The sequence below is a fragment of the Astyanax mexicanus genome, chromosome 22 (genome assembly GCF_023375975.1).
Source record: "Astyanax mexicanus isolate ESR-SI-001 chromosome 22, AstMex3_surface, whole genome shotgun sequence".
NCBI classification, from domain to species: domain Eukaryota; kingdom Metazoa; phylum Chordata; class Actinopteri; order Characiformes; family Acestrorhamphidae; genus Astyanax; species Astyanax mexicanus.
In genome coordinates this window covers 31,873,841-31,898,763 of record NC_064429.1, presented here as the reverse complement: position 1 = coordinate 31,898,763, position 24,923 = coordinate 31,873,841, and the positions used below count along the sequence as shown (strand labels likewise).

The following is a 24,923-nucleotide window of genomic DNA, read 5'->3' as shown; positions in this document are numbered from 1 at the left end:
ATTACTGAGGTAAATCTAGGATTAGAATGCCACTACTGAGGTAAATTCATTATTAGAATAGCACTACTGAGGTAAAGTCATGATTAGGGTAGCATTACTGAGGTAAATCTGAGGTAAAGTCATGATTAGGGTAGCATTACTGAGGTAAATCTAGGATTAAAATAGAACAACTGAGGATAATTCATGATTAGGGTAGCATTACTGAGGTAGAATCATTATTAGAATAGCACTGTTTAGGAGAATACATGCATAGAAATGCACTACTGAGGTAAAGTCATGATTAGGGTAGCATTACTGAGGTAAACCTAGGATTAGAATGCCACTACTGAGGTAAATTCATTATTAGAATAGCAATACTGAGGTAAATTCATGATTAGGGTAGCATTACCGAGGTAAATCTAGGATTAGAATGCCACTACTGAGGTAAATTCATTATTAGAATAACACTACTGAGGTTAATTCACGATTAGAATAGCACTGCTGAGGTAAGTGTATGATTAGAATAGCACTACTGAGGTAAAATTATCTTTTTTTGGTTAGTATGCCTGTTGCAATTGTAAAAGCAAAAGTATGTTCACAGACATTGAAAAGCAAGACAAGCAAATACTATTATTAAATAGCATTTAATGCATTAAATGGTGTGAAAAACTGACAAAATGAATGGAAATGTACAAATATAAACTTGTTTAGTGTATAGTATAGTAATTAATTTTGATTAGTTATGGCCACAATTTTTTTAAATATTTCGCTGGATCACTAGTACACATTCACATTGAGATACAAGGTTTTAAAACAACAGTAGAGATGTTAATATAGACAAATCTATTCTTACCGAAGCCCAGCGGCTGACCCCCGATTCTAACCATCCTCCAGAGTTCACCTGAGGAGCTAGTGAAGAGCAAATCTGCAGGAAATCTACACACACACACACACACACACTTATATAAATACTTATCAACATATCTGCTGTGCAAAAGTCTTAAGACAGTCATGCACATATTATAAAATCATGCATATCTGTATCAGTAACTGCGAGTCTTACTGTCTCTGTGCTTCTGTATCCATCACCAGCGAGACGTAACCATCGATCAGAGAGAAGGAGAAGAACTTGATACACTCCAGGTCATCAGAAGCAGGTGCATCATCCTTACAACTGTACATAAAAACACAGAATTTAGCCAATTAATACAGGGGTTGTACAATGAAACTGAAACACCTGGTTTTAGAGCACAATAATTTATTGTGGTGACAGACAGTTCTGGTGGAAACAGGAGAGTTGAGGTGAACATTGAGTTCTGTCGTGATTTGATCAGCCGTGGTTTTATGTTTTTTGGATACAATCCGAGTTAGCACCCGAACATCCCTTTCAGACAGCTTCCTCTTACAGCGTCCACAGTTAATCCTGTTGGATGTGGTTGGTCCTTCTTGGTGGTATGCTGACATTACCCTGGATACCGTGGCTCTTGATACATCACAAAGACTTGCTGTCTTGGTCACAGATGCGCCAGCAAGACGTGCACCAACAATTTGTCCTCTTTTGAACTTCAACTGTTTCTTCAACTGATCTAATGGACAGGGTTCTGGTGGGGGTTCTATGCAGGTTTCCTGGTTTTGTATTGTAATGTCACTATAAGGGAGGAGCATCCAAGCGGATCATAAAAGCAAGTTATTTCTGACACCAAACCCTTTTTAACTGATTCACAGAAAATCGATGGTATATGTCCCCTGCCCCGGACTTGCCACGGACAGTAGGTACAGATTCCTCCCTCAAACAAAGTCCACTAACTAATACCAGTCATTGTCCTACATTATTGGTCAGATGCTATAAAAAAAGCATGTGCCTAGCTGTTTCCATGGCTGGAATGAGGGAGGACAGCATCCGTTATTGGGACAAAATATACACACATTCATTCTTGGGTGACGTCACCTCCTGATTCACTGTGTTACTATATTTACAGCTTTACTAGAAACACAGAGTATTTTTAGCTGCAGAATCTGAATGACTTCAGACAGCAGTTCACCCACTGGTATGATGATGTAATGGCAGTGTGTGAGTGTTCACTCCGCACAGTCAGCAAATTATTATTCAGAGGGTGAATTCTTATATATTCCAAGAGTGTAATAAGCCCTAAATATATATGAAAATAAAATTTAAAAGGGGAAACCCTGGACGTGGTGATGATTAATGTGTTCGCTAGACTTTTCCTGAGAAACACACAGGAATTTTATTTGCAGTGAAAACAGGGTTATTCCACTAAATATTGATTTCTGAACTCTAAAAACTTTATGAATATGAACTTTTTTTCTTTGCATTATTTGAGGTCTGAAAGCTCTGCATCCTTTTTTTGTTATTTCAGGCATTTCTCATTTTCTGCAAATAAATGCTTTAAATTACAATATATTTATTTTGAATTTGGGAAAAATGTTGTCTGTAGTTTATAGAATAAAACAACAATGTTCATTTTACGCAAATATAAACCTATAAACAGCAAAGTGGTCTCAAGTTTTTTCAGAACTGTATATATTTGTTTTGCAGTATTGCCATGTTTGTAGCATGTTTCCATTCATTTTAGTTTTTATGTCAGTGTTCTGTATTCTAAGAAAATATGACCCTATATAATTTTGTTTAATGATTTTGCAGCATGTGTTCTATTTATGTGTATTTATGTAAATATATTATAAATTATAAATATATTATAAATATATTATCATAATATATTATAAAATGTCATTAAAAGCATTTTTGTAGCATGCTCTTATTTTTAAATATTATCAAATATTAAATATTATTTTTAAATATTACTTTACAAACTAGGTTTGTTTTTTTGTACATTTTATGCTCTATAAGAAAAAAAAAATTGTATTATATTTTTATTATATGAAAATATTTCCCATTCGCTAGTATTGGCATGTTTTTTCTCTGTAAACTTTATGTATGACCTTGGCTACCATGCTTTATGTCAGTTTAAGGGTTTTAGCAATCTTCTATCCAGCCTAGGCTATCTTTGTGGAGAGAAATAATTCTATTTCTCACATCCTCAGAGAGCGCTTGGCCATGAGGTGGCATGTTATTTAGAATTTCAGAATTTTGTTTAGTAAATAATTATGTATTTACTATATATATTTGTAGTGTAGTATTGCAATGTTTATAGATTTTTTCAAGTCATTTTTGTTTTTCTACAATAAAAAGAAAAGGTGAGTAAATGAACTGAAGCAGTGTATCTCAGCGTATCTAACCTGTTAGAGTAGAACAGGACGTCTATAAGCGTGGTGGCGATGCCGGGCAGGGTATCTGGATCTAAACTCATCACACAGAACTGATTCTGAGGGATCATCACCGGGTGAACCGTGGAATGATGAGCTAAAACGAGACACAGAGACAAACATGTACACAGTTATCTCATGATACGCAGCATCACAATCTCCATTAACCTCTATTTAAACTGCCATATCTGAGTTCATCTGATCAACTGTACAACTGGTGCTTCAGATATGCAGCATGTGTTCGGGTTATGCAATAAATATTACAATACAGGGGCTACGGGTGTGCTATAACACATCGTACGAAATAATATTACCAACATTTTTAAATATCGTGAACGATATATATATATATATATATATATATATATATATATATATATATTTTTTTTTTTTTTTTGCTGTTTTTAGCAAAGGAAAAATTCTCATTGTTCTCATTTCTCATTATATATCTACTAGAGACAGATTATATCTTCCCAGTATCGTTTATTTTACTTTAATCCTGGATATATGGAGATATCTGGAGTGCAATTTTAGTATCATGACATTCTGGATCATTGACTTCTGTTACAAATCTGATAAAATTCTTGTATTTTTTTTTAAATCTCGGGGTGTTCCATACCATATTTCATTTAATTTTCATTTTGTTGAAATAGTGTATTCTTGAAATATATGTTTTTTAAATTCAGTGTTTTCTCTTATCGCCAAGAGTATCATTTTCAAGTAAATACTATAAAATATCGTGATATTTTTGGGCCATGTTGCCCACCCCTAACAGGGGTTCTTAATCAATATATCACAATGTATTGTGATTGCTTAAAACTAGGGGTGGGCGATATGGCTCTAAAATAATATCACAATATTTCAGGGTATTTTTGCGATAACGATATACTTGGCGATATAGGAAAACTAAAATAATTAATTAATTTCAGGAATATAGTATAATAGTATAACAGAACAATCATAATGTGGCAAAATAAATAATATAGCATAAAATAATATAATGCAGCAAAAAATATTGCAGAATATTTAGTGCATGCATATAAACTGCAAACTAAAACAATTATACAATAAATACAGTTGTGGTCAAAAGTTTACATACACTTGTAAAAAAACATAATGTTATGGCTGTCTTGAGTTTTCAATAAGTTCTACAACTCTTATTTTTCTGTGATAGAGTGATCGGAACACATACATGTTTGTCACAAAAAACAGTCATAAAATTTGGTTCTTTCATAAATTTATTATGGGTCTGCTGAAAATGTCACCAAATCTGCTGGGTCAAAAATATACATACAGCAACAAAATTTGTCAATTTTGGTGATGTAGCGAGTTGTGTCAATCAAATTAGCTTCATGTCATGGCCTCTTCACTTCTTGTAAGTGATTCTGATTGACTACAGCTGTTGACTTCTCATGAGCCCATTTAAATAGGGCTCATTTGACCCAGTGATTAGACTCAGCTACAAAAGCTACAATGGGAAAGTCAAAGGAACTCAGTGTGGATCTGAAAAAGCGAATTATTGACTTGAACAAGACAGGGAAGTCACTTGGAGCCATTTCAAAGCAGCTACAGGTCCCAAGAGCAACTGTGCAGACAATTATACGCAAGTATAAAGTGCATGGAACAGTTGTGTCACTGCCACGATCAGGAAGAAAACGCAAGCTATCACATGCTGCCGAGAGGAGATTGGTCAGGATGGTCAAGAGTCAACCAAGAATCACCAAGAAGCAGGTCTGCAAGGATTTGGAAGCTGATGGAACACAGGTGTCAGTCTCCACAGTCAAGCGTGTTTTACATCGCCATGGACTGAGAGGCTGCCGTGCAAGAAAGAAGCCCTTGCTCCAGAAAAGGCACCTTAAGACTCGGCTGAAGTTTGCTGCTGATCACATGGACAAAGATAAAACCTTCTGGAGGAAAGTTCTCTGGTCAGACGAAACAAAAATTGAGCTGTTTGGCCACAACACCCAGCAATATGTTTGGAGGAGAAAAGGTGAGGCCTTTAATCCCAGGAACACCATGCCTACTGTCAAGCATGGTGGTGGTAGTATTATGCTCTGGGGATATTTTGCTGCCAGTGGAACTGGTTCTTTGCAGAAAGTAAATGGGATAATGAAGAAGGAGGATTACCTCCAAATTCTGCAGGAAAACTTAAAACCATCAGCCCGAAGGTTGGGTCTTGGGCGCAGTTGGGTGTTCCAACAAGACAATGACCCAAAACACACATCAAAAGTGGTAAAGGAATGGCTAAACCAGGCTAGAATTAAGGTTTTAGAATGGCCTTCCCAAAGTCCTGACTTAAACCCCATTGAGAACATGTGGACAGTGCTAAAGAAACGGGTTCATGCAAGAAAACCATCACATTTAGCTGAACTGCACCAATTCTGTCAAGAAGAGTGGTCAAACATTCGACCTGAAGCTTGCCAGGAGCTTGTGGATGGCTACCAAAAGCGCCTAGTTGCCGTGAAAATGGCCAAGGGACATGTAACCAAATACTAATGTTGCTGTATGTATATTTTTGACCCAGCAGATTTGGTGACATTTTCAGCAGACCCATAATAAATTTATGAAAGAACCAAATTTTATGACTGTTTTTTGTGACAAACATGTATGTGTTCCGATCACTCTATCACAGAAAAATAAGAGTTGTAGAACTTATTGAAAACTCAAGACAGCCATAACATTATGTTTTTTTACAAGTGTATGTAAACTTTTGACCACAACTGTACACCTAAAGCTTCACAGTAAATAATAGACCACTTTTAGGACAGAACAGCCCTATTATCACGATATGGATTTTTAATATCATGATATTTCTGTGTCACGATATATTGTATACGATATAATATTGCCCACCCCTACTTAAAACACATTTTAGGAAATTGTCAGTATAAAATCTGAAAGAAATCCAAATCCAAATCCAATCAGAACAGTGGAATCTAATGACCGAGTACAACACTGCTTTATATTTTTATAGTGGAGTGGAGGAGTTTACACTAAATCAACCACTTCTGACACCAATTTTTAGTGAACATATAAACTAATGATTAAAAATTTTAGAGTACAGAGTAAAACGTAATATTGTGATACTTTTGCAATAAATCTATTTTCTCAAAAATATATATAATAAATATTTTCTCATGCGCTTAGTGTGTGTAAATAAAATAGATGGTTTCAGTGTGTTACTGGATCCAGTGTGTTTTACCCTCTTTTCCGTTCCTCTCCAGGCCGTTACACGCATCCTGACTGTGAACTGGTACCGACTCCCCGTCCTCCTCCCGGAAAATACTGAACTCTTCAGCCAGTGTGTGGATCACCACCGACAGGTCTTTCTCCCGCACCTGAAGAAGCAGAGAGACAGGCTTTAACACACACTAATCCAGTATACATGTTCTACATGTTATACACGGACATGGCAAAAGTGATGGGACAGCAGTATTTAAATTGATAGCTTTGATTAATTACCCTTTTACCATTTTGAAGCTTCTGCAACATTTCTACAAGATTATGCATTAAGTTCGGCACGGTGGCTTAGTGGTTAGCAGATTTGCTTCCCAGCACTGGGCCTGGGTTTAAGTCCCTCCCTATCTGGGTGGAGTATTCTCATGTTTTCCCTGTGTCTGCCTGGGTTTTCTCCGGGGACTCGAGGGGTTTCCTCCCACAATGCAAAAACGTGAAAATCAGGTAAACTGGTTATTGTAAATTGCCCAGAAATTTGGATACTCTAAAAAAACTGTATGCCAAGATAAGGATTGGTACTCTGCTGGGTCTGCTCCACAGTGCCTGGTGCAGTCCTCCAGGTGGACTGTTGTTTCTGGTTAAGATTACGCTGTAGGGGATTGGCTGTCGTGTGTGTGGAACGTAATTGTTAGTAAGAAAGTGTTAGTAAGAATGTTTTCCCAAGATCTTGTACTGATAATCCCAAAGATTATCAATGATTGCCAATCCATGTGTGAAAATGAACAGGGTAAATCACATGACCTTATTCTTCCATTGTGCTAGAGTCAAATCTTTTTAGTCCCTAGCAAATTGAAGCTGTTTTTGCTGGCTAGTCTCAATGATAAGTGCTTTTCTTAAGGCTACAAAGCCGTTTAGTCCCTTTAATCCAATGAGTTTCCTTCACAAATATATGGACTATATTTCTATACTTTCTTTCTATTATAAAAAACCCTGTATTTTATAAATATTTATTAGTAAAGCTGCTTTCATTCTAATTAATGTTTCTGAGTTTTTTGAGACAGGACACTTCGTTAATATATAATATATAAACCTGCTCATATAACAACCTGCTGATTCAGCTCTACTACACATCAGCTCTGTCCAATCAACTCAGCCCGTTCAGTGTCTACTGCTCCATCACCCGTGACCAAAAACCCAATGACCTAATCATGAACAGCCGAGGTCGCAGTAGGGTTAACCCTCATACCAGGATAAAGTCCGTCTGATAGGTGGACAGCATGAAGACGGACACATGCTGCTCGGCCAGCGGGGCGATGACGGACTTGGCAATTTTGGTGACGCCCACGGCCTGGGAGCTGCTGGACGCGTTGCCGTTGGATACGACGTTAAGAGGCAACCAGGTAGAGCATTCAACCTGCAGGTGCTCAGATGGGTGCAGTTCTAGAGGAAAACATGGAGAAATAGAGAAAGACAGAGGTGATAATGAGGGTTTATGGGTATTGTAGTTTTTATTAATTAAACTGCATCTCTGTGCTTCCTGTCTGCCGGGTCATGGTGGTCACGCCCCTATACCCAGGGACACCGTTACAATACAGACATTTTATCTTTTTGATCTAAAATATCTGAAAACGCTCCTCATATCTGAAGTGTTTATCCGTCTTACCTTGGTTACCGGCGCCTCCAATAGACTAACCCGCGCATATTTTTTAAACATTCTGCTACGAGGGCCGAGCTCGTACCCAAAAAAGTTCCAGCACTGTTTCAGCACTTTCAACACCAACACCTGGTGTATAAATCTTATATTTATCTAGAAATAAATCCTACAGTTTCTAGAAACTGCAGCGACATCGCTCTCCAGTGAGGATTCTTGATTGATTATGGAAAACAATTATAATCTCACCTTTAAAGTTGTCTGTGACTTGTTTAATGCATTATTTCCAGAAGTGGAAAATGTACTGAAAAATTGTAATTAAGTAAAAATACCTTTACTTTGCTAAATTTCTAAAAGTAAAAGTACCCATCTAAAAATGTACTCGAGTAAAAGTAAAAAAGTACTCAATTTAAAAAGTACTTTGAGACAGAACACTGGTTCCCCCTAGCACAGCTGATTCACACAGTGTCTCTCCAACTAACCGTAATAAACACTGCATGGAAAAGTTCAGCTGCGCTGCCATGGAGAACAAAATTAATTTTTTTTTTTTTTTTTTTACTCAGAATTTTTTTTTTTTCACCTAGCATTTCATTTGTTATTCAGTAATTGGGAGTTTTCCAATGTAGCGAAGTAAATTACTTGTGCCAAAATGTACTTAAGTAAAAGTAAGATTACCTATTTTAAAAACTACTTTAAAAATGACAAATTGCTCATAAAATCTACTCAATTACAGTAATGTGAGTAAATGTAAATCATTATTCAATTTTCAGTCCCAAACCCGTGTTCTGAAGTGTAACTCCAGCGTTCATTAGTGTGTGACACAAGATCAGCGTGTGATATGAACGCATGGGCTTGAAAACTATGTTTTGAATCACTGATTCACTCAATGAGTCGACTCAACCCAAGGCGTATGAACACCAAATATATAATATATATATTTTTTACAAGTAACCCTAGTTTTGAACCATATTATTGTCATTTGTAGTTTGATTTATAGTGGGGGGGCGTGTTGAATCTATTATAATCGAAAATTAGATTTTTTGTAAAAAAAAATAAATAATAATAAATAAATAAATAAATACGTTATTTTTTAGGCCCTAATCGCCCTGGACTATTTTGAAGCATTTGGTTTTATACTAACAATACTCAAGGAGCTCTACCATAATAACCTTTCACTTACCACATTTTTCAGATTATAAAGTGCACTATCAATTAACGTCTATTTTAGTATAGTATAAGATGGTCAGGTAAGGTAAGATAAGGTAAAATCCACCTTTGGTGCAAAAGAAAACATGAGCCACTGGACTTCTTCCAAAACGCAAGCTCCTGTAACAAGCTGTCGTTTTAACAAATTACCTAAAAACCTCTCCAAACTGCTGATAACAGTATCACCCAGCATGAATCAGCAACATCAGCATCTCCTAGACTTTTTTCCGTTTCCTCCTGATGTTGAAATCAAACATCTGTGACAAAGATCACGGTGAACCAATGAGGGGCTTGTTTTTTTAATAAAACCACAACCAGGAAACTGAACTCATCAGCACTTTAAGGCCTGAAATTAAAGACTAGCTTTAGGCTTAGTCCCATTTCTCTTCTGTACCCTTCCCCTTTGTTTTCAGCAACCTAACTGCTGCTGCTTAACTAGTTAACTTTAACTGAAGACGTAACATTTTTCACTATATTACCATAGTTTAATGCGCAGTTTTAATGTTTTATGGCCATACTCTTTAATGACGAGCATAAAAAATGCATTTTTTTAGAGGCACACTTATAGCAGAGGCTGCAGCATTTAAGGTGGAATTGAAAACTAAACTAAAATAAAATAAAATAAAAGCTAATAAAGGCACATTTCCGCTCCCCATCACAGAGGAATTAATGTGGTCCTCTATGTCTTAGAGAACCACAAAAGAAATAAGCCTTAGTGCTTTATTGTGTTTTTAATCCTCAATGATGTCTGTTACACGTACGTTTTGAATCATGAAATAAATTTAATCAGTCTTAAGAAAGGGGGAAAGTGATGCATCAATTAATGCTGGTTATTAAAAAATATGGCCATAAAACATTGCATTTAAGCTACAAATTAAACTATGCTAATATTGGGGATATATTATATGAAATATTTATAAGGTGCATCATATTGCAATGATGCACTATCAATAAAAGTCTTTTTATGGTCTATTTTCATACATAAGGTGCAATCGATTAAACATTTATTTATCAATACATATGGTTACACATTTCAAGCGACAATAGTACAGAAGCGTTGTTGTCATTTCCCCCTTCTAATTAAGCAGGTCTCACCACTGAAAAGACTTAAGGCTGGAGCAGCATTAGCATTAGCCACTAACCGCACTAAGCGCTAGCTCTTTTGCTGTTCAGAGGTGAGTATTACCGGCCTGTGGCTTGCTGCTAAGCCCGGCTAGCGCTGCTGGAGCAGCATTAGCATTAGCCACTAACCACACTAAGAACTAACTCTTTCGCTGTTCAGAGGTGAGTATTTTTGCACTGTAGCCTACGTTTTTACCATGGTAAAATAAGCTACGTGGGACAAACCGCTAACCGTGGCTAGCCTTAGTAGAAATCTGTACATCTAAGCTTACTGTAAATAAACGGAAGCTCTTTACTCACCCAAATAAACAGCTTTCAGGTGAAAAATCTGTGTAGATCAACATCCAGCACTCGTTTATGTTTTTTTTTTTTTTTTTTTTTTTAGGAATTACAGTTTTGTTTACTTAACTTATCTTAGATTTACTGCTGAATTAGAAGGGAAACATGGTGACACCCCTGTTCCTTACTAGTGACACAAAAATGCGCCTTATAATCCGGTGCGTCTGTAACAGAGTTGGAATGAACATATAATATAATTAATGAGTTTCACCAAAATTGCTCTATTATTATAAAAAGGGGTTAAAAATGTGTAAAATGTTTATTTTTGTAAAAGTTTATGTTTTTGTAAAAAGGTTAAAATATTTTGGGGAGCTTTTCATTTCTTGCTTTGACGTCCCTGCAGGCTGCTGTGTCCCTCTGCTGCTGCCGTACCTCCATCAGACGAGTGAGAGCTCTGAGATGGATGGTTCGTAGCTGCTGCAGTTCCTCTCTAAAATATATATTTTCTAATCTTTATCTAGTTAAAAATTTTTAAAACACTGTTGTACAACTTTCTAAAAATATCTAGTGCTTTATTTATTATATAGTTTTGATAAGAAATGCTAACTTTATCGAGTTATAGTCTAGACACGTGCTCCACATGTGCGAGTCGCGTTATATAACTCATGCTTCTATAGTAAAATGTAAATTAAGTTAACCTCAGTGTGCTATACCTGCAGCCGTGCATTGCTCTATAAATATTTCTGAATATGTTATTAATTAATTTTTCTAATGCTGTTGTGCTATAAGATAAAAAAAATGCTTTCCTCTGTTAATTTTTGAATATATTATTATGAGATATTATGTGGTCTGCATTGTAAAGCTGTGCTCTGACTGTAAGCCAGCGCTATCAGTTACAGCAGCTCCAGCAGCTCCAGCTCACAGTCAGGCAGAAATACACTTACAGTTATAGCAGCTCAGATTCACGCTATTTTGGGAAGTTTGATTCAGGCCTCAAACTGCAGATCAGCAGTCACTGTGTGTGTGTGTGAGAGAGAGAGAGAGAGATACCTTTAAATCCTTCTTCATCGAGCACCACTGTGTAATTTTCTGGAGTCTCTGTCAGACTGAAGAATTTGCATCTGTGTGAGAAAAAGAGCGAGAGTGTCACATAAATCCTTTTTTATTGGGATGTACTGATGTAGGAATTTTTTTGAAGTTTTAAAACCCCTGGCAGGGTTGCCAGGTCCTATTTTATTTTTTTATCAGTCCAGTAGCTGCAGTGATATATGGCCCAGAGTAATGGTATTTTCACAATAACTTTTTTGCGATAATCTTGTCATTATGACAAAACACTGAATTACAAAAATGATTTTAAGAATACACTACTGCAACAGAATGATAATTAAATTGTATTATTACATACAATCTGATATGGCACAACCCTAACTGAGATATAAAAAAAAAAATACAAGACTTTTATCAGATTTGTAACAGAAGTCAACAAAATGCAACAAACAGAGAGAGAGAGGGAGAGAGAGAGAGGGAGAGAGAGGAGGGTGGGTGGAGGAGAGTTTCAGATGTAAAGAAGGTAACAGACAGGATGTGAGAGAGGGGGTAATGGTGAGTGTGGGAAAGAAACAGTGAGAGAAACAGCAAGAGAGGATGAGAAATAGAGAGAGAGAGAGAGAGAGAGAGAGAGAGAGTATGGTAGAGAGAAAAACAGTGCATAAATTAGTGACAATGAAGAAGAGAGAGAGAGAGAGGGGAGGGCAGATAGTGTTGAAGAGAAAAAGAGAGAAAAATCACTGAGAGAGAGCAAGATGAAAGAGAGAGAATGAAAGAGCGTGAAGAGTGGGGACAGAGAACTAGTGTGTGTATGAGAGATAGAATCAGTATATGAAAGAGAGCGAGCGAGAGAAAGAAAGAGAGAGAAAGAGAATCAGTACATGAAAGAATGAGAGAAAGAGAGAGAGAATTAGTACATGAAAGTGGAAACGAGAGAGAGAGAGAGAAAGAGAATCATTACATGAGTGAGCAAGAGAGAGAGAATCAGTACATAAAAGAGAGCGAGCAAGAAATAGTAAGAAAGAGAGAGAGAGAGAGAATCAGTATATGAAAGAGTGAACAAGCAAGAGAGAGAATCAGTACATGAAATAATGAGAGAGTGAGAGAGAATCAGTACATGAAAGAGTGAGAGAGTGAGAGAGAGAAAGAGAGAATCAGTACATGAAAGAATGAGCGAGAGAGGGAGAGAAAGAAAATCTGTACATGAAAGAGTGAGCGAGCGAGAGAGAGCAAAAAATAGAATCAGTACATCAAAAAGCGAGCGAGAGAAAGAGAAAGAGAGAGAATCAGTACATGAAAGAATGAGAGAGTGAGAGAGAGAAAGAGAGAGAATCAGTACATGAAAGAATGAGAGAGTGAGAGAGAGAATCAGTACATGAAAGAATGAGAGAGTGAGAGAGAGAAAGAGAGAGAATAAGTACATGAAAGAGTGAGAGAGTGAGAGAGAATCAGTACATGAAAGAGTGAAAGAGAGAGAGAGAATCAGTATATGAAAAAAATGAAGGAGAGAGAGAGCGAGAGAATCGGTACATGAAAGAATGAGCGAAAGAGAGAGAAAGAATCAGTACATTAAAAGAATGAGCGAGCAAGAAAGAGAGAGAGAGAATCAGTACGAGAGTGAGCGAGAGAGAAATAGAGTGAGAAAATCAGTACATGAAAGAATGAGCGAAAGAGAGAGAATCAGTACACGAAAGAGTGAGCGAGCAAGAGAGTGAGAGAATCAGTACATAAAAGAATGAGTGAAAGAGAGAGAGCTGTGGGGAGAGGCTGTGGAGAGTACACACACACACACACTATTTACATGTTTTGTTTAATTATTCAATTATTATTAAATTGTTTATACAATTTATTTATTATTTTATCACCATATAAACAATTTTACATAATTTATTTAACCCTGTATATCCTGTTATTAATCCGAATGCCCCACAGGGCTCTATTTTAGGGTCAATAAAATTGTTAAAATTTGTTCTAAAAAAGTGAATAAATAAAATGTAGATGTACATCCAGGGTTTAAAGGGTTAAATTATTAAAATAACTCCAACATCAGCAGTGAGGAACACAGGAAAGGTGGCTCTTCTTTTAGAGACATTATGGTGCATTATGGGAACTCGGAGGTCAGTATAACAGGCTGTATAGAGTGCTGTATAGCCCTGAACACTATAGAGCCGCTCAGCCTTTGTGTAGCTCTTACATCAGCCGCTGGATCTGATCCAAATTGTTCAGGAGCAGAGAGCGGAACCGGGACGGCGCGGACCGGTTCATTCAGAGAGGCCCAGTGTTACAGCGCTACAGAACCAACAGGGGTAAGGAAGAGGGAATCATGGGAAATTTGGGTACAGCCAATGTGTATACACTCATAGGCAAAGGTTTTTTTTTCCAGAAAATGAAGTATAATGAAGTATTTCTCCTAGAAAATTATGGTAACTACATATATTGTGTTATACAAAAATGTATTTCCTATGTTTGTACTGGAAAAACATTAAAAAACAGACCAAAAAAAAAGTCAAAATTGATATGGTTTCATTCAAAACTCGAGTTTACCATGAGCTACAGCTCCACCAGAGACATTCACTAAGTGCAGGGTTGCCAGGTCCTGCAAAATCTGTCTAAAACCTGTCCTTCAGAGGCTAAACTAGCCCAATATCTAGTACAGTTCTTTAATTTTGAATGTTTTACAATAAAAGCTTTTTGTTGGCTGTGATAAATATTTAAATAGCCCCAAAAAAAAAAAAAAAAAAAAAAAAAAAAAAACGCACCCACTGACCTTTGAGTTTGATCAAACAAACCCAATTTGGCGGGAAAACCGCTAAACTGGCAACTCAGAGAGGGCAATACAAAGGTAAATATATTAAATTTATATTAAAAGAAGTAAATACTAAGAAATAAATGAATAGTGTATAAATAATAAACGGACTATATTTATACCATATTAGAGAGACGAGAGACTCGTAGCTTTATAAAGGGAAATGGATGAGTTTGTTAGCAGCTCATATGTGGAGCATCTTTTGCTGGAGTGGAGAAACAGCAAACAGCTGGTCTGAAGTTCATGCTCAGGTCGAGGAGGTGTAGGAAAAAGGACAGGTGGTTTGCTTTTGCTGTTTTTTTTTTTTCCGCAGCTATAGCTGAACAGCTGCACCAAGAGATGTGTTGGTTGGCAAGAGAGAAGAACGTAGCGCTAATGGGTAAAAGCAAGAAAAGACGCACAAACTCTACTCGATTTGACCGTTCACATTCATGTTGCATGTCTGCGGATCGGATACGTGTCCGATTTAGGACCACATATGAAAGTGACTCAAATCTGATTTGAAAAAATCGACAGATCTGAGCCACATTGAGCAAAACATCAGATTTGAGTCACTTTAGCTTAGTAATGTGAACGTAGCCAGAGTGGTTCAGGGAGCATGAGATCATCATTTTCACACATGGATTGAGAGAGAGTTCACCACAGAGTCCAGATCTTAACCTCATTGAGAATCTTTGGGATGTGCTGGATGAAGAAGAGCTGCTTTGAGCAGTGGTCAGACTCTACCATCATCAATGCTGCTGCAAGATCTTGGTGAAAAATTAATAAATTAATCCAGCAACACTGGATTAAATAAATCTTGTGACATTGCAGAAGCTTATTGAAACAATGCAACAGTGAATGTGTAAAGCTGCAATCAAAGATAAAGGCGGTTCAACCAAATATAAGAGTGTGTGACAACGTTTTTTTTGCCAGGCTGTGTATGATATGCTTTGTAATAGGGGTGTCACGATTACGATATTTTATCGAAATCGGTCGAAATTATGTTGTGGTCTCAAGCATCGAAGTCAAAAAGAGGATCGACGTCCCTCCCTCTAAGCTACACAAGCACGTGCGCTACGCAAATGGCGCAGCACACTGTAGCTCAAAGAGCAGCCCTTTCTCCATAGAATGTGGACATTCTCATCTTCTTAAAGAAAAACTTGAAAATATAAAAATAACAGTTGTTTTGTGTAGCCTCAAATATGTTAATAGTTTTGGTACCTTAAGGAGCATCTTTCTCTCAGATAAAGTTAATAATATATCTTTGTTAAAGAAAAAAATAACTTGTCATTCTCAGGGACCGAAAAAGTCTTAAAGTCTTATTTTTCATGTTTAACTGTTATAGTAGGATAGAGTTCAGTTTGTTAAGGCTCTAATTGTTCTATTATTTTGTACATGACTGTTCCTGTATTTTTTTTATTATTTATTTTGTTATGTTGCACATTGCTGTTTTAATAGTGCACACTGCTGCGACCAAAAAAAAGCCACTAGATGGCATTACATATATATCTTAATTAAATTATTTAAATGTGACCATTAGAGCCTGGTGTGTGTATTACAGATCACTTGTATCACTTTGCATCACTTATATCAAGCCCACCTTTTGAAATAAGATATTGTACATTTGATGAATCAAACCAATGACTGACCATAGACTAATCTAAAACTGGCATAGGCCTCTCTGCTGTAAAAAAAAAGAAAAGAAAAAAGAAAATCGAGAATCAAATCGAATCGAATCTTGACCCTAAAATCGGAAATAAAATTGAATGGAGGATTTAGAGAATCGCGACACCCCTACTTTGTAATTTTATATTAGTATGTTAAACTATTAAAAGTTTTTTAAATGTTCTGCAAAATCTGTATAGGACAGTAAAACATGCAAATCAAGGTAAGAACAAAATTAAGCATGATTAACATTATATCAAAAAAAATGAGAGAGCAAAAGTGGAGATACAAGGTTTTTGCATGACAGCAATAACATTCTCAGGGCTGCTACTTTTCTCTGAAAGCCATCCACCCTCACGTCTTCCATCAGCAGCCGAGCCGCTGCCACCCGGTCCAGCTGATTCCTGTTTTGAAGGCCCAGCTCAGCAGAACTTCAGCAGAGCGGAGACGACAGGCGAAGCCCCGCCCCCCCCAGCGTTAACACCGCGGTAACCCAGGTCAACAGCATTGTGTGAGCTACCCTCGCACTTCCTGTACACCTCCGGAACCCCCCGGCCTGCACTTCCTGCGAGACTGAGCTCCTCGACCTTCTCTCACCACCAAAACACTGCAAAACACGTCCTTCAGCACGGCGATGGAGAGATAGACTGAAGCACCTGCTCATTCACTACAGTATATATCTACTGTGCAGGAAAGTGCAGACTAGATTTTCCATACATCACAATATATATAATATTGGTGCATCTCAAAAAGTGCATTAGAATATCATTGAAAAGTTACTTTATTTCAGTAATTCAATTCAAAATGTGAAACTCATATATTATATAGATGTGTTACACACAGAGTGATCTATTTAAGTGTTTATTTATTTTATTGTTGATGATTATGGCTTACAGCCATGTAAAAAAAATAAAATAAAAATCAGTGTCTCAAAAAAATTAGAATATTATAAAAGACCAATTAGTACAATTCGCAGTGTGGGCAGTGTGCCAAGTCCTGCTGGAAAATTAAATCTGCATCTCCATAAAAGTTATCAGCAGAGGGAAGCATGAAGTGCTGTAAGATTTTTGGACTCGAACTTGATACAGACTTGATAAAACACAGTGGATCAACACCAGCAGATGACAGACATGACTCTCCAAACCATCACTGATTGGTGGAAACTTCACACTAGACCTCGAGCAGTTTGGACTGTGTGTCTCTCCACTCTTCCTCCAGACTCTGATCCCTTGATTTACAAATAAAATGTAAAATTTACTGATGATCAGTGATGATTTGGAGAGTCATGTCATCTGCTGGTGTTGATCCACTGTGTTTTATTATCAAGTCTAAAGTCAGTGCAGTTTTGTTTTCCCACAAAATCTTACAGCACTTCATGCTTCCCTCTGCTACTGACAACTTTTAAGGAGATGCAGATTTCATTTTCCAGCAGGACTTGGCACACTGCCCACACTGCGCAAAGTTCCAAATGGTCAATAATATTCTAATTCTAATAATATTCTAATTCTAATAATATTCTAATTTTTGAGAAAATGATTTTTGGGTTTTCATTGGCTGTAAATCATAATTATCAAAACTAAAAGAAATAAACGCTTAAACTCTTGAAAGTGGGCGTGGCAGATTGGGATGAATATATGTGCACAGATAAATCTGATTACTGGACTACAATCCTGCTCTCTCTCTCTATCAGATTTTTTAGATTTGTCGGATTTTATGACCTTACTTTGATTAAAGAAAACCAGAGTATGCTATTTACATGGTGATGATCAATCAGATACATGTAGTAATCGGATTAAGACTGGATTTTTAAGTGCATGTAGTGCGTTTTAAATGCATTTATAAGCATTGTCTCACTTATTGAGTGAGTTGTCCAGATTTTTACCATGCTCTGTGTTGGTGGACGATCCGAATCAAAGCAACGGAGTGGATGAAGGCCTCTGATGATTGTTGCTTGCTTTGATTGTATGTGTGCTTGAAAGGCCAGAGCTGTCAGATTAGGTTTCCCACAGAGCAAATTAATGAGTAAGGGGGGTGGCAAGAGGCGACAGAGGGGGGCTGTAGTCCTGTTTATGACCCAGAAACCCTCAGCTCATTGGGCCCCTGCTGTGGTGGAGAAGGATTTTTCCAAATTTAGCGGAGAAACACAAAATCACAGCTTGGGTTGTTGTGTTTGTTGCTTTGCGTTTAACAGTATGTTTAGTCTGTAAACAGTTTTACAACCTCAATGTCTAAAATATTTTGTTTTAAGTGTTTAAATGTTAAAAAAAAAAAAAAAAAAAACTTAAATGTGAAACCAAAATTTAGCCAGCATCATTCTAGAGCAGCCATTGTAGAGTCTGTAGATTCAACAACTCTTCTCATTTTGTTCCCCATTCTAGAACCCTTATTTACATCTAAATCCTAATCTGTCATTGACACTGGTTCCATCAATTCTCAATTGGTGATGAATCTAGTAACTGGGAAAGCCAATAATATTACCAATCTGGCAACAACATTCCTGGAAAGCTCTTGCAGTGTGTGGGTGATCTGCTGAAAGATCCAATTGGAAGCAATACATGTGTCAGCAGTAGGGCTGCAGCTAATGATTATTTTGGTAGTCGACTAATCTGATGATCATTTTTTCGATTAGTCGATTACTCAACGAATATTTTTGCCATGTCCTCCATCTCTAAAAACAACAGAAAAACTGCTAAACATGAGATTTAAAAGGCATTTAAATGTCCACATGTTGTTTAAACGTGGAAAGTGAACTGATATTTAGTGAATAAATATGTAATCTGTTGTGTTTGGGCACTTTTGGAAACACAGAAACAAAAGTTTCTTCTGTCCCCAGCACTTTGTGTGATTAGTCGATTTGTAGTCAATTTGTAGTCATCAAGTTTAAATAATCGACATTGTCGATTATATCGACTAATCTTTGCAGCCCTAGTCAGTAGGATGTAATGCACATATTGCTGAGTTCTTAGTGTCGCTCGTACATCGTATCACTTCTAGGAGTGACTGGAATTTACAGTATATCCTCCTGAATTTGAGATTAGCCGGACCTACCAAGTATAAAAACTAAACTTCAACTTACGTACAGGAAATCGTTTTTGCCAAAAAAACAATGTCCTTATATGGGGAGAGTAGTAAAACAAGTAAAAATTATCCTTGCCATTTGGGAACAGAAGGACCCAACTCTACAGTGAATAAAATTAACTACTTTTTTAAACATAAAATTCAATGAGAATTGTTACCTGGACCATTTATCTGCCTGGACTGGCTGTAAAAACCTCTGAGTGGGATTCCCGCCATCTTTTTTTTATTTTTTATTTTTTATTAATTGAGTATAATGTTGTTATGTAAACACTGGTTGTTATGGGTGGTATCTCTACATGAAGCCAAAGGGTCAACGTTTATATAAAAAAAAAAAAAAAAAAAAAAAATATATATATATATATATATATATATATATATATATATATATATATATATATATATATATGTATATATATATATATATATATTATAATAATTTATTAGCAGAAATTTAATGTCCAGTTATGAGGACGTAGGGTCTCAAGAGGATATAGAATATAGGAACTTCACCCAGATATGGACTTGAACCAAAACCTAAGCACTGAGAGAGACCCACCAAGCCATTAGCTGGTCATATTAATGCACAATTAGTAATACATCTGGTGACTGAATAAGGCCAATAAGCTTTGCGGTCTGGTGAAAACATTCCTGGAAAGCACATTTGCAAGACATGCTGACAGTGTACCCCAGATATGGTCTATCAGCCAAAACATGACTGGATTCTAGTGTTTGCAGTTTCGTTCTGAAGCTTCGAGGCTAATCATACCCTCACCACAGCCCTGTGTAGTTGTTATCTGTAACTGACCAGCTAATATGGTTTCTCACTCTGTATGAGAGTCTGGAGGAAGAGTGGAGAGAGACACAGTCCAAACTGCTTGAGGTCTAGTGTGAACTTTCCACCAATCAGTGATGGTTTGGAGAGTCATGTCTGTCATCTGCTGGTGTTGATCCACTGTGTTTTATTGTTAAGTCTAAAGTCAGTGCAGTTTTGTTTTCCCACAAAATCTTACAGCACTTCATGCTTCCCTCTGCTACTGACAACTTTTATGGAGGTGCGGATTTCATTTTCCAGCAGGACTTCGCACACTGCCCACACTCCCAAAAGTATCACCAACTGGTCTTATACAATATTCTACTTTTCTGAGACTCTGATTTTTGGGTTTTCATCGGCTGTAAGCCATAATCATCAATAATAAAAGAAACAAACTCTTAAAATATATCACTCTGTGTTAAATACATCTATATAATATATGAGTTTCATATTTTCTATTTTTTTTAGATGCACTAGTATATAAATGGCAAACTTCTACATAACAACCCTTTACATAACCTTCGTTAATGCCGCTCTGGAGCTCGTTTTCTAAACTCTGCTGACTTTAAACATTCCACTTCACCTCTTCACCAAAGACGTGGTAACCCTACTGAGTCATTTAGCCAGCATGCTGCACACCGGTGTTGCACAATGCTTCCATTAGTGCTGGGACACGTCCACTCAGACACGAAATAATGTGCAATACGGAGAACCTGTGTCATCAGAAAAACTCCTCATGTGGAACAATTAGCATTAACAAGCAACATTTACCTCAAATGGAGCCGGTTTTTTGTTTGTGGAACTCCTTTTATGGGCTTTTATGGCCTTTTAAATATGTAAACTTATTTCTGAATCTGAAATCAAAACAGTAGATTGGAATAAAATTCTAATAAAAATGCATAAAATGTGCTAAAAATATGTGCTAACAATGGGGCTTAGCAGGGTTGGAATATATATTAGCCATAATGCTAACAGCCAGGCTCAGCAGGGTTCGTGCCTAGGCAAGCTTTAGATCAATTTTATGGTTAATTGACTGACATTTAAAGGTTTAATGAGGTAAAAACTTGTGCACATTAGTTTTTTTTCACTCCCATATTTATGAGGGACACTTCTTACAGCATCTGTGGGCTAACCTTGGTTTCCTGTGGTTAAGGTTTCTACATATGGTCATACGTCAGCCACCAAATATAGTCATTTCTCAACATTTTGACCCAAGTCATTCAGCCACTTCCCTTCCAGTGGAAGTTTACTCTAAATATAACAGGGTGGTTACGGGGCATTGATGGTATTACCAAGCCAGAGAAGAGAGTGGTGACAGTGGTGTTAGTGGTTCTGTGGCATAAATGATGAGCATAAATCCTAGCTAATAGTGCAAAGTCACAGTAAACCTGAACATCTCTAAGGCTTGAGAAAAAGATCTAGTAAAAAGGGATTCATAGAAAACTCCGAAACCAAAATTATTAAGAAGAAAATGCCCTCTAGTGTACAAAGTCAAAATTAGCCTGGATATTAAGGTTTAAAAAGTTGCAGTAGATCAGATCCGTTAGCAGAGTGGGCTAAAGGGCCTAAACCTAATAATAACATGGTGGTTCATGAGCATTGATTTTACTACTTTACAGAACACAGGCTATAAACATGGACCCTACGGGTGCAAAAGCAATATAAGTTCGGACATTGAGGTTTGAGAAGTCGCAGTAGATCAGATCCCATATTAGAGTGGGCTAAAGGGAGTAAACCTAATAATAACATGGTGGTTCATGAGCATTGATTTTACTACTTTACAGAACACAGGCTATAAACATGGACATTACTGGTGCAAAAGCAATATAAGTTCAGACATTGAGGTTTGAAGAGTCGCAGTAGATCAGATCCCATATTGGGCTAAAGGGCCTAAACCTAATAATAACATGGTGGTTCATGGGCATTAAAATGTACTACTCTACAGAACACAGGCTACAAACATGAACCCTACTGGTGCAAAAGCAAAATGAGCCTGAATATTGAGTTTTAAGAAGTGCCAGTAGATCAGATCCTGTAGCAGAGTGGGCTAAGGGGCCTAAACCTATTTATATGATGGTTCATGAGCATTGATTGTACTCTCTACAAATGACAGGCTTTAAACATGGACCCAACTGGTGCAAAAGCAAAATGAGCCTGGATATTGAGGTTTGAGAAGTTGCAGTAGATCAGATCCCATAGTAGAGTAGGCTAAAGGGCCTAAACCTAATAATAACAACATGGTGGTTCATGGGCATTGATTGTACTAGTCTACAGAAGGCAGGCTATGAACATGCATACTAGTGGTGCAAAGTAAAAATGAGCTTGAACACTGAGGTTTAAGAAGTGCCAGTAGATCAGATCCTGTAGCAGAGTGGGCTAAAGGGCCTAAACCTAATAATATGATCGTTCATGAGCATTGATTTTACTACTTTACAGAACACAGGCTATAAACATGGACCCTACTGGTGCAAAAGCAAAATGAGCCTGGATATTGAGGTTTGACAAGTTGCAGTAGATCAGATCCCATAGTAGAGTGGGCTAAAGGGCCTAAACCTAATAATAACATGGTGGTTCATGGGCATTGGTTGTACTAGTCTACAGAAGGCAGGCTATGAACATGCATACTAGTGGTGTAAAGTAAAAATGAGCTTAAACACTGAGGTTTGAGAGGTTTCAGCAGATCAGATCATCTAGTAGAGCATGCTAAAGGGCCTAAACCTAATGATAAGGTGGTGGTGCACAGAAACTCACTGTACCAGACTACATGAGAGTTTTGTGAGTAGTTTTAGGGCTACAAACACGTACCCTAGTGGTGTTAAGGCAAAATGGTGGAGACACTGAAGTTTAAGAAGGTCCAGCAGATCAGATCCTGTAGTAGCACATAATAAAGGGTCTAAACCTAATAATAACTTTGTGGTGCATGGGCATTAATTGTAGGAATTTAAAGAAGAGACTGCCATTATTGGTTCTATGGCTATAAACATGCATCCTAGTGGTGCAAAGGAAAAATGAGCCTGGACATTGAGGTTTGAGAAGGTCCAACAGATCAGACCCTCTAGTAGAGCAAGCTTAGGGAAAAAACACAATAATAAGAGGCTGCAAGAGAGTCACATTAGTACCAGTCTACAGAAACAGGCTATGAACATATATCCTGGTGGTGCAAAGGCAAAACGAGCCAGGACATTGAGGTTTGAGAGGGTCCAGCAGACCAGATCCTCTAGTAGAGCATGTAGATGGACAACATAATAATAACAGTCTGCAAGAGAGAATCACATTGGTATATATATCTACATATATATCTACAAGGAAGTTTATTGTATCAGTCTACAGAAAACAGGCTATGAACATGCATCCTGGTGGTGCACAAGCAAAATGAGCCTGAACACTAAGGTATTTAGTAAATCTTCTAGCAAAAGCATAATAAAGGGCCTAAATACAATAACAACAGGCTGCAAGAAAGTCATGTTCGCGGTTTGGGGGGAAAAAACATAAACATGCACCCTAGTGGTGCAAAGGCAAAATAAGCTTGAGAAGACAGGCTTTAAAACATACATCCTGGTTGTGCAAAGGCAAAATGAGTCTGAACATTGAGGTTTGTAAGAATCCAGGGGACTAGATCTTCTAGTAGAGCATGTTAAAGGGAAAACATAATAATATCAGACTGCAAGAGAGTGAGAATGTTAGTGGTTTTGGGCTATGAACATGCACCCTAGTGGTGCAAATGCAAAATGAGCTGGAGAAGGCTGAGGAAAGATCTAGTAACCCTTTCTAAAACAGCACATGGGTTAAAGTGGGAGAACAGGGAAATGAGCCAGCTTCCAGTAATCACCAGCAGCAGTGCTGGAATAGAACCTACCTCGTCCTGTTCCTGAGGAAGATGAGCTTTATGAGGGGGTGGGTGTAGTTCTGCAGTCCGCTCTTGCTGATACTGGTGACTCTGAGTCTGTGGGCCAGAATGTGGAGGTCCATGGCAGGTCCTGAGCTCAGGAAGCCGCGTGCTGCTGCTGCTGCTGCTGCTGGAGACTCTAACCGCTACTCAGATCCCTCCTACCTCTGAACACAGCGCGCCCTGACCGCGGGACTCAGCTAGCGGTGCAGCGGGAGCTCGGCGGGCATGCTGCCGGGAGAGAGAGAGCTGCAGGGCGGCTTCAGGAGGAGAAAAACCCGCTGGAGGAAATCCGACCCTGGAGCAACACTGCGCTGAGAGACCGAGCAGCGGACACGCCCCCACCCCGCCTTAAAGCTACAGCGCCCCGGTACCGGTACTCTTCACACTGCCGCTATATAAAAATATACTACTAATTATATTAATAAAAAAAAAAAAATAAAAAAAAAATAAATATATATATATATATATATATATATATATAGTAAAATTTATATAAAACAATATATAAAAAGTTATATAATATATATATATAAAAAGTCATATATAATATATATATATATATATATATATATATATATATATATATATATATATATATATAGTAAAAGTTATATAAAAATATAATAATATAGTAAAAGTTATGTAAATAATAATATTATAATATAATAATAATAATTACTTGATGTAAAAAATATATATTTTGAGATATTGAATTATTGAATTGGCTATGGGTATGTTAAAAAATAATAACAAATAATTAAATAATACATAAAACGTATTATTATTATTATTATTATTATTATTATTATTATTATTATTATTATTATTATTATTATATCGTAAATAAAATAGCAGTATTATTATTATTATTATTATTATTATTATTATTAGTAGTAGTAGTAGTAGTAGTATATAGTAAAAGGTGTATAAATAATAATAATAATAA

The 24,923-nt window shown here is 37.0% G+C and overlaps 1 protein-coding gene across 1 annotated transcript in view; it reads right to left on the bottom strand.

The window, feature by feature from the left end:
* Positions 1 to 24,323, bottom strand: part of castor1 (cytosolic arginine sensor for mTORC1 subunit 1) — a 32,991-nt gene extending 8,668 nt beyond the window's left edge. Inside the window, exons 1-7 of the mRNA XM_022668432.2 lie at positions 23,945 to 24,323; positions 11,750 to 11,820; positions 7,688 to 7,881; positions 6,467 to 6,602; positions 3,238 to 3,361; positions 1,043 to 1,153; positions 833 to 915 (exon numbers count right to left, since the gene is read on the bottom strand). Coding sequence (XP_022524153.2) covers positions 833 to 915; positions 1,043 to 1,153; positions 3,238 to 3,361; positions 6,467 to 6,602; positions 7,688 to 7,881; positions 11,750 to 11,820; positions 23,945 to 24,057 — 832 coding nt within the window. The 5' untranslated portion in view covers positions 24,058 to 24,323. The remainder of the gene's footprint in view (positions 1 to 832; positions 916 to 1,042; positions 1,154 to 3,237; positions 3,362 to 6,466; positions 6,603 to 7,687; positions 7,882 to 11,749; positions 11,821 to 23,944) is intronic.
* Positions 24,324 to 24,923: the final 600 nt, after the last annotated feature.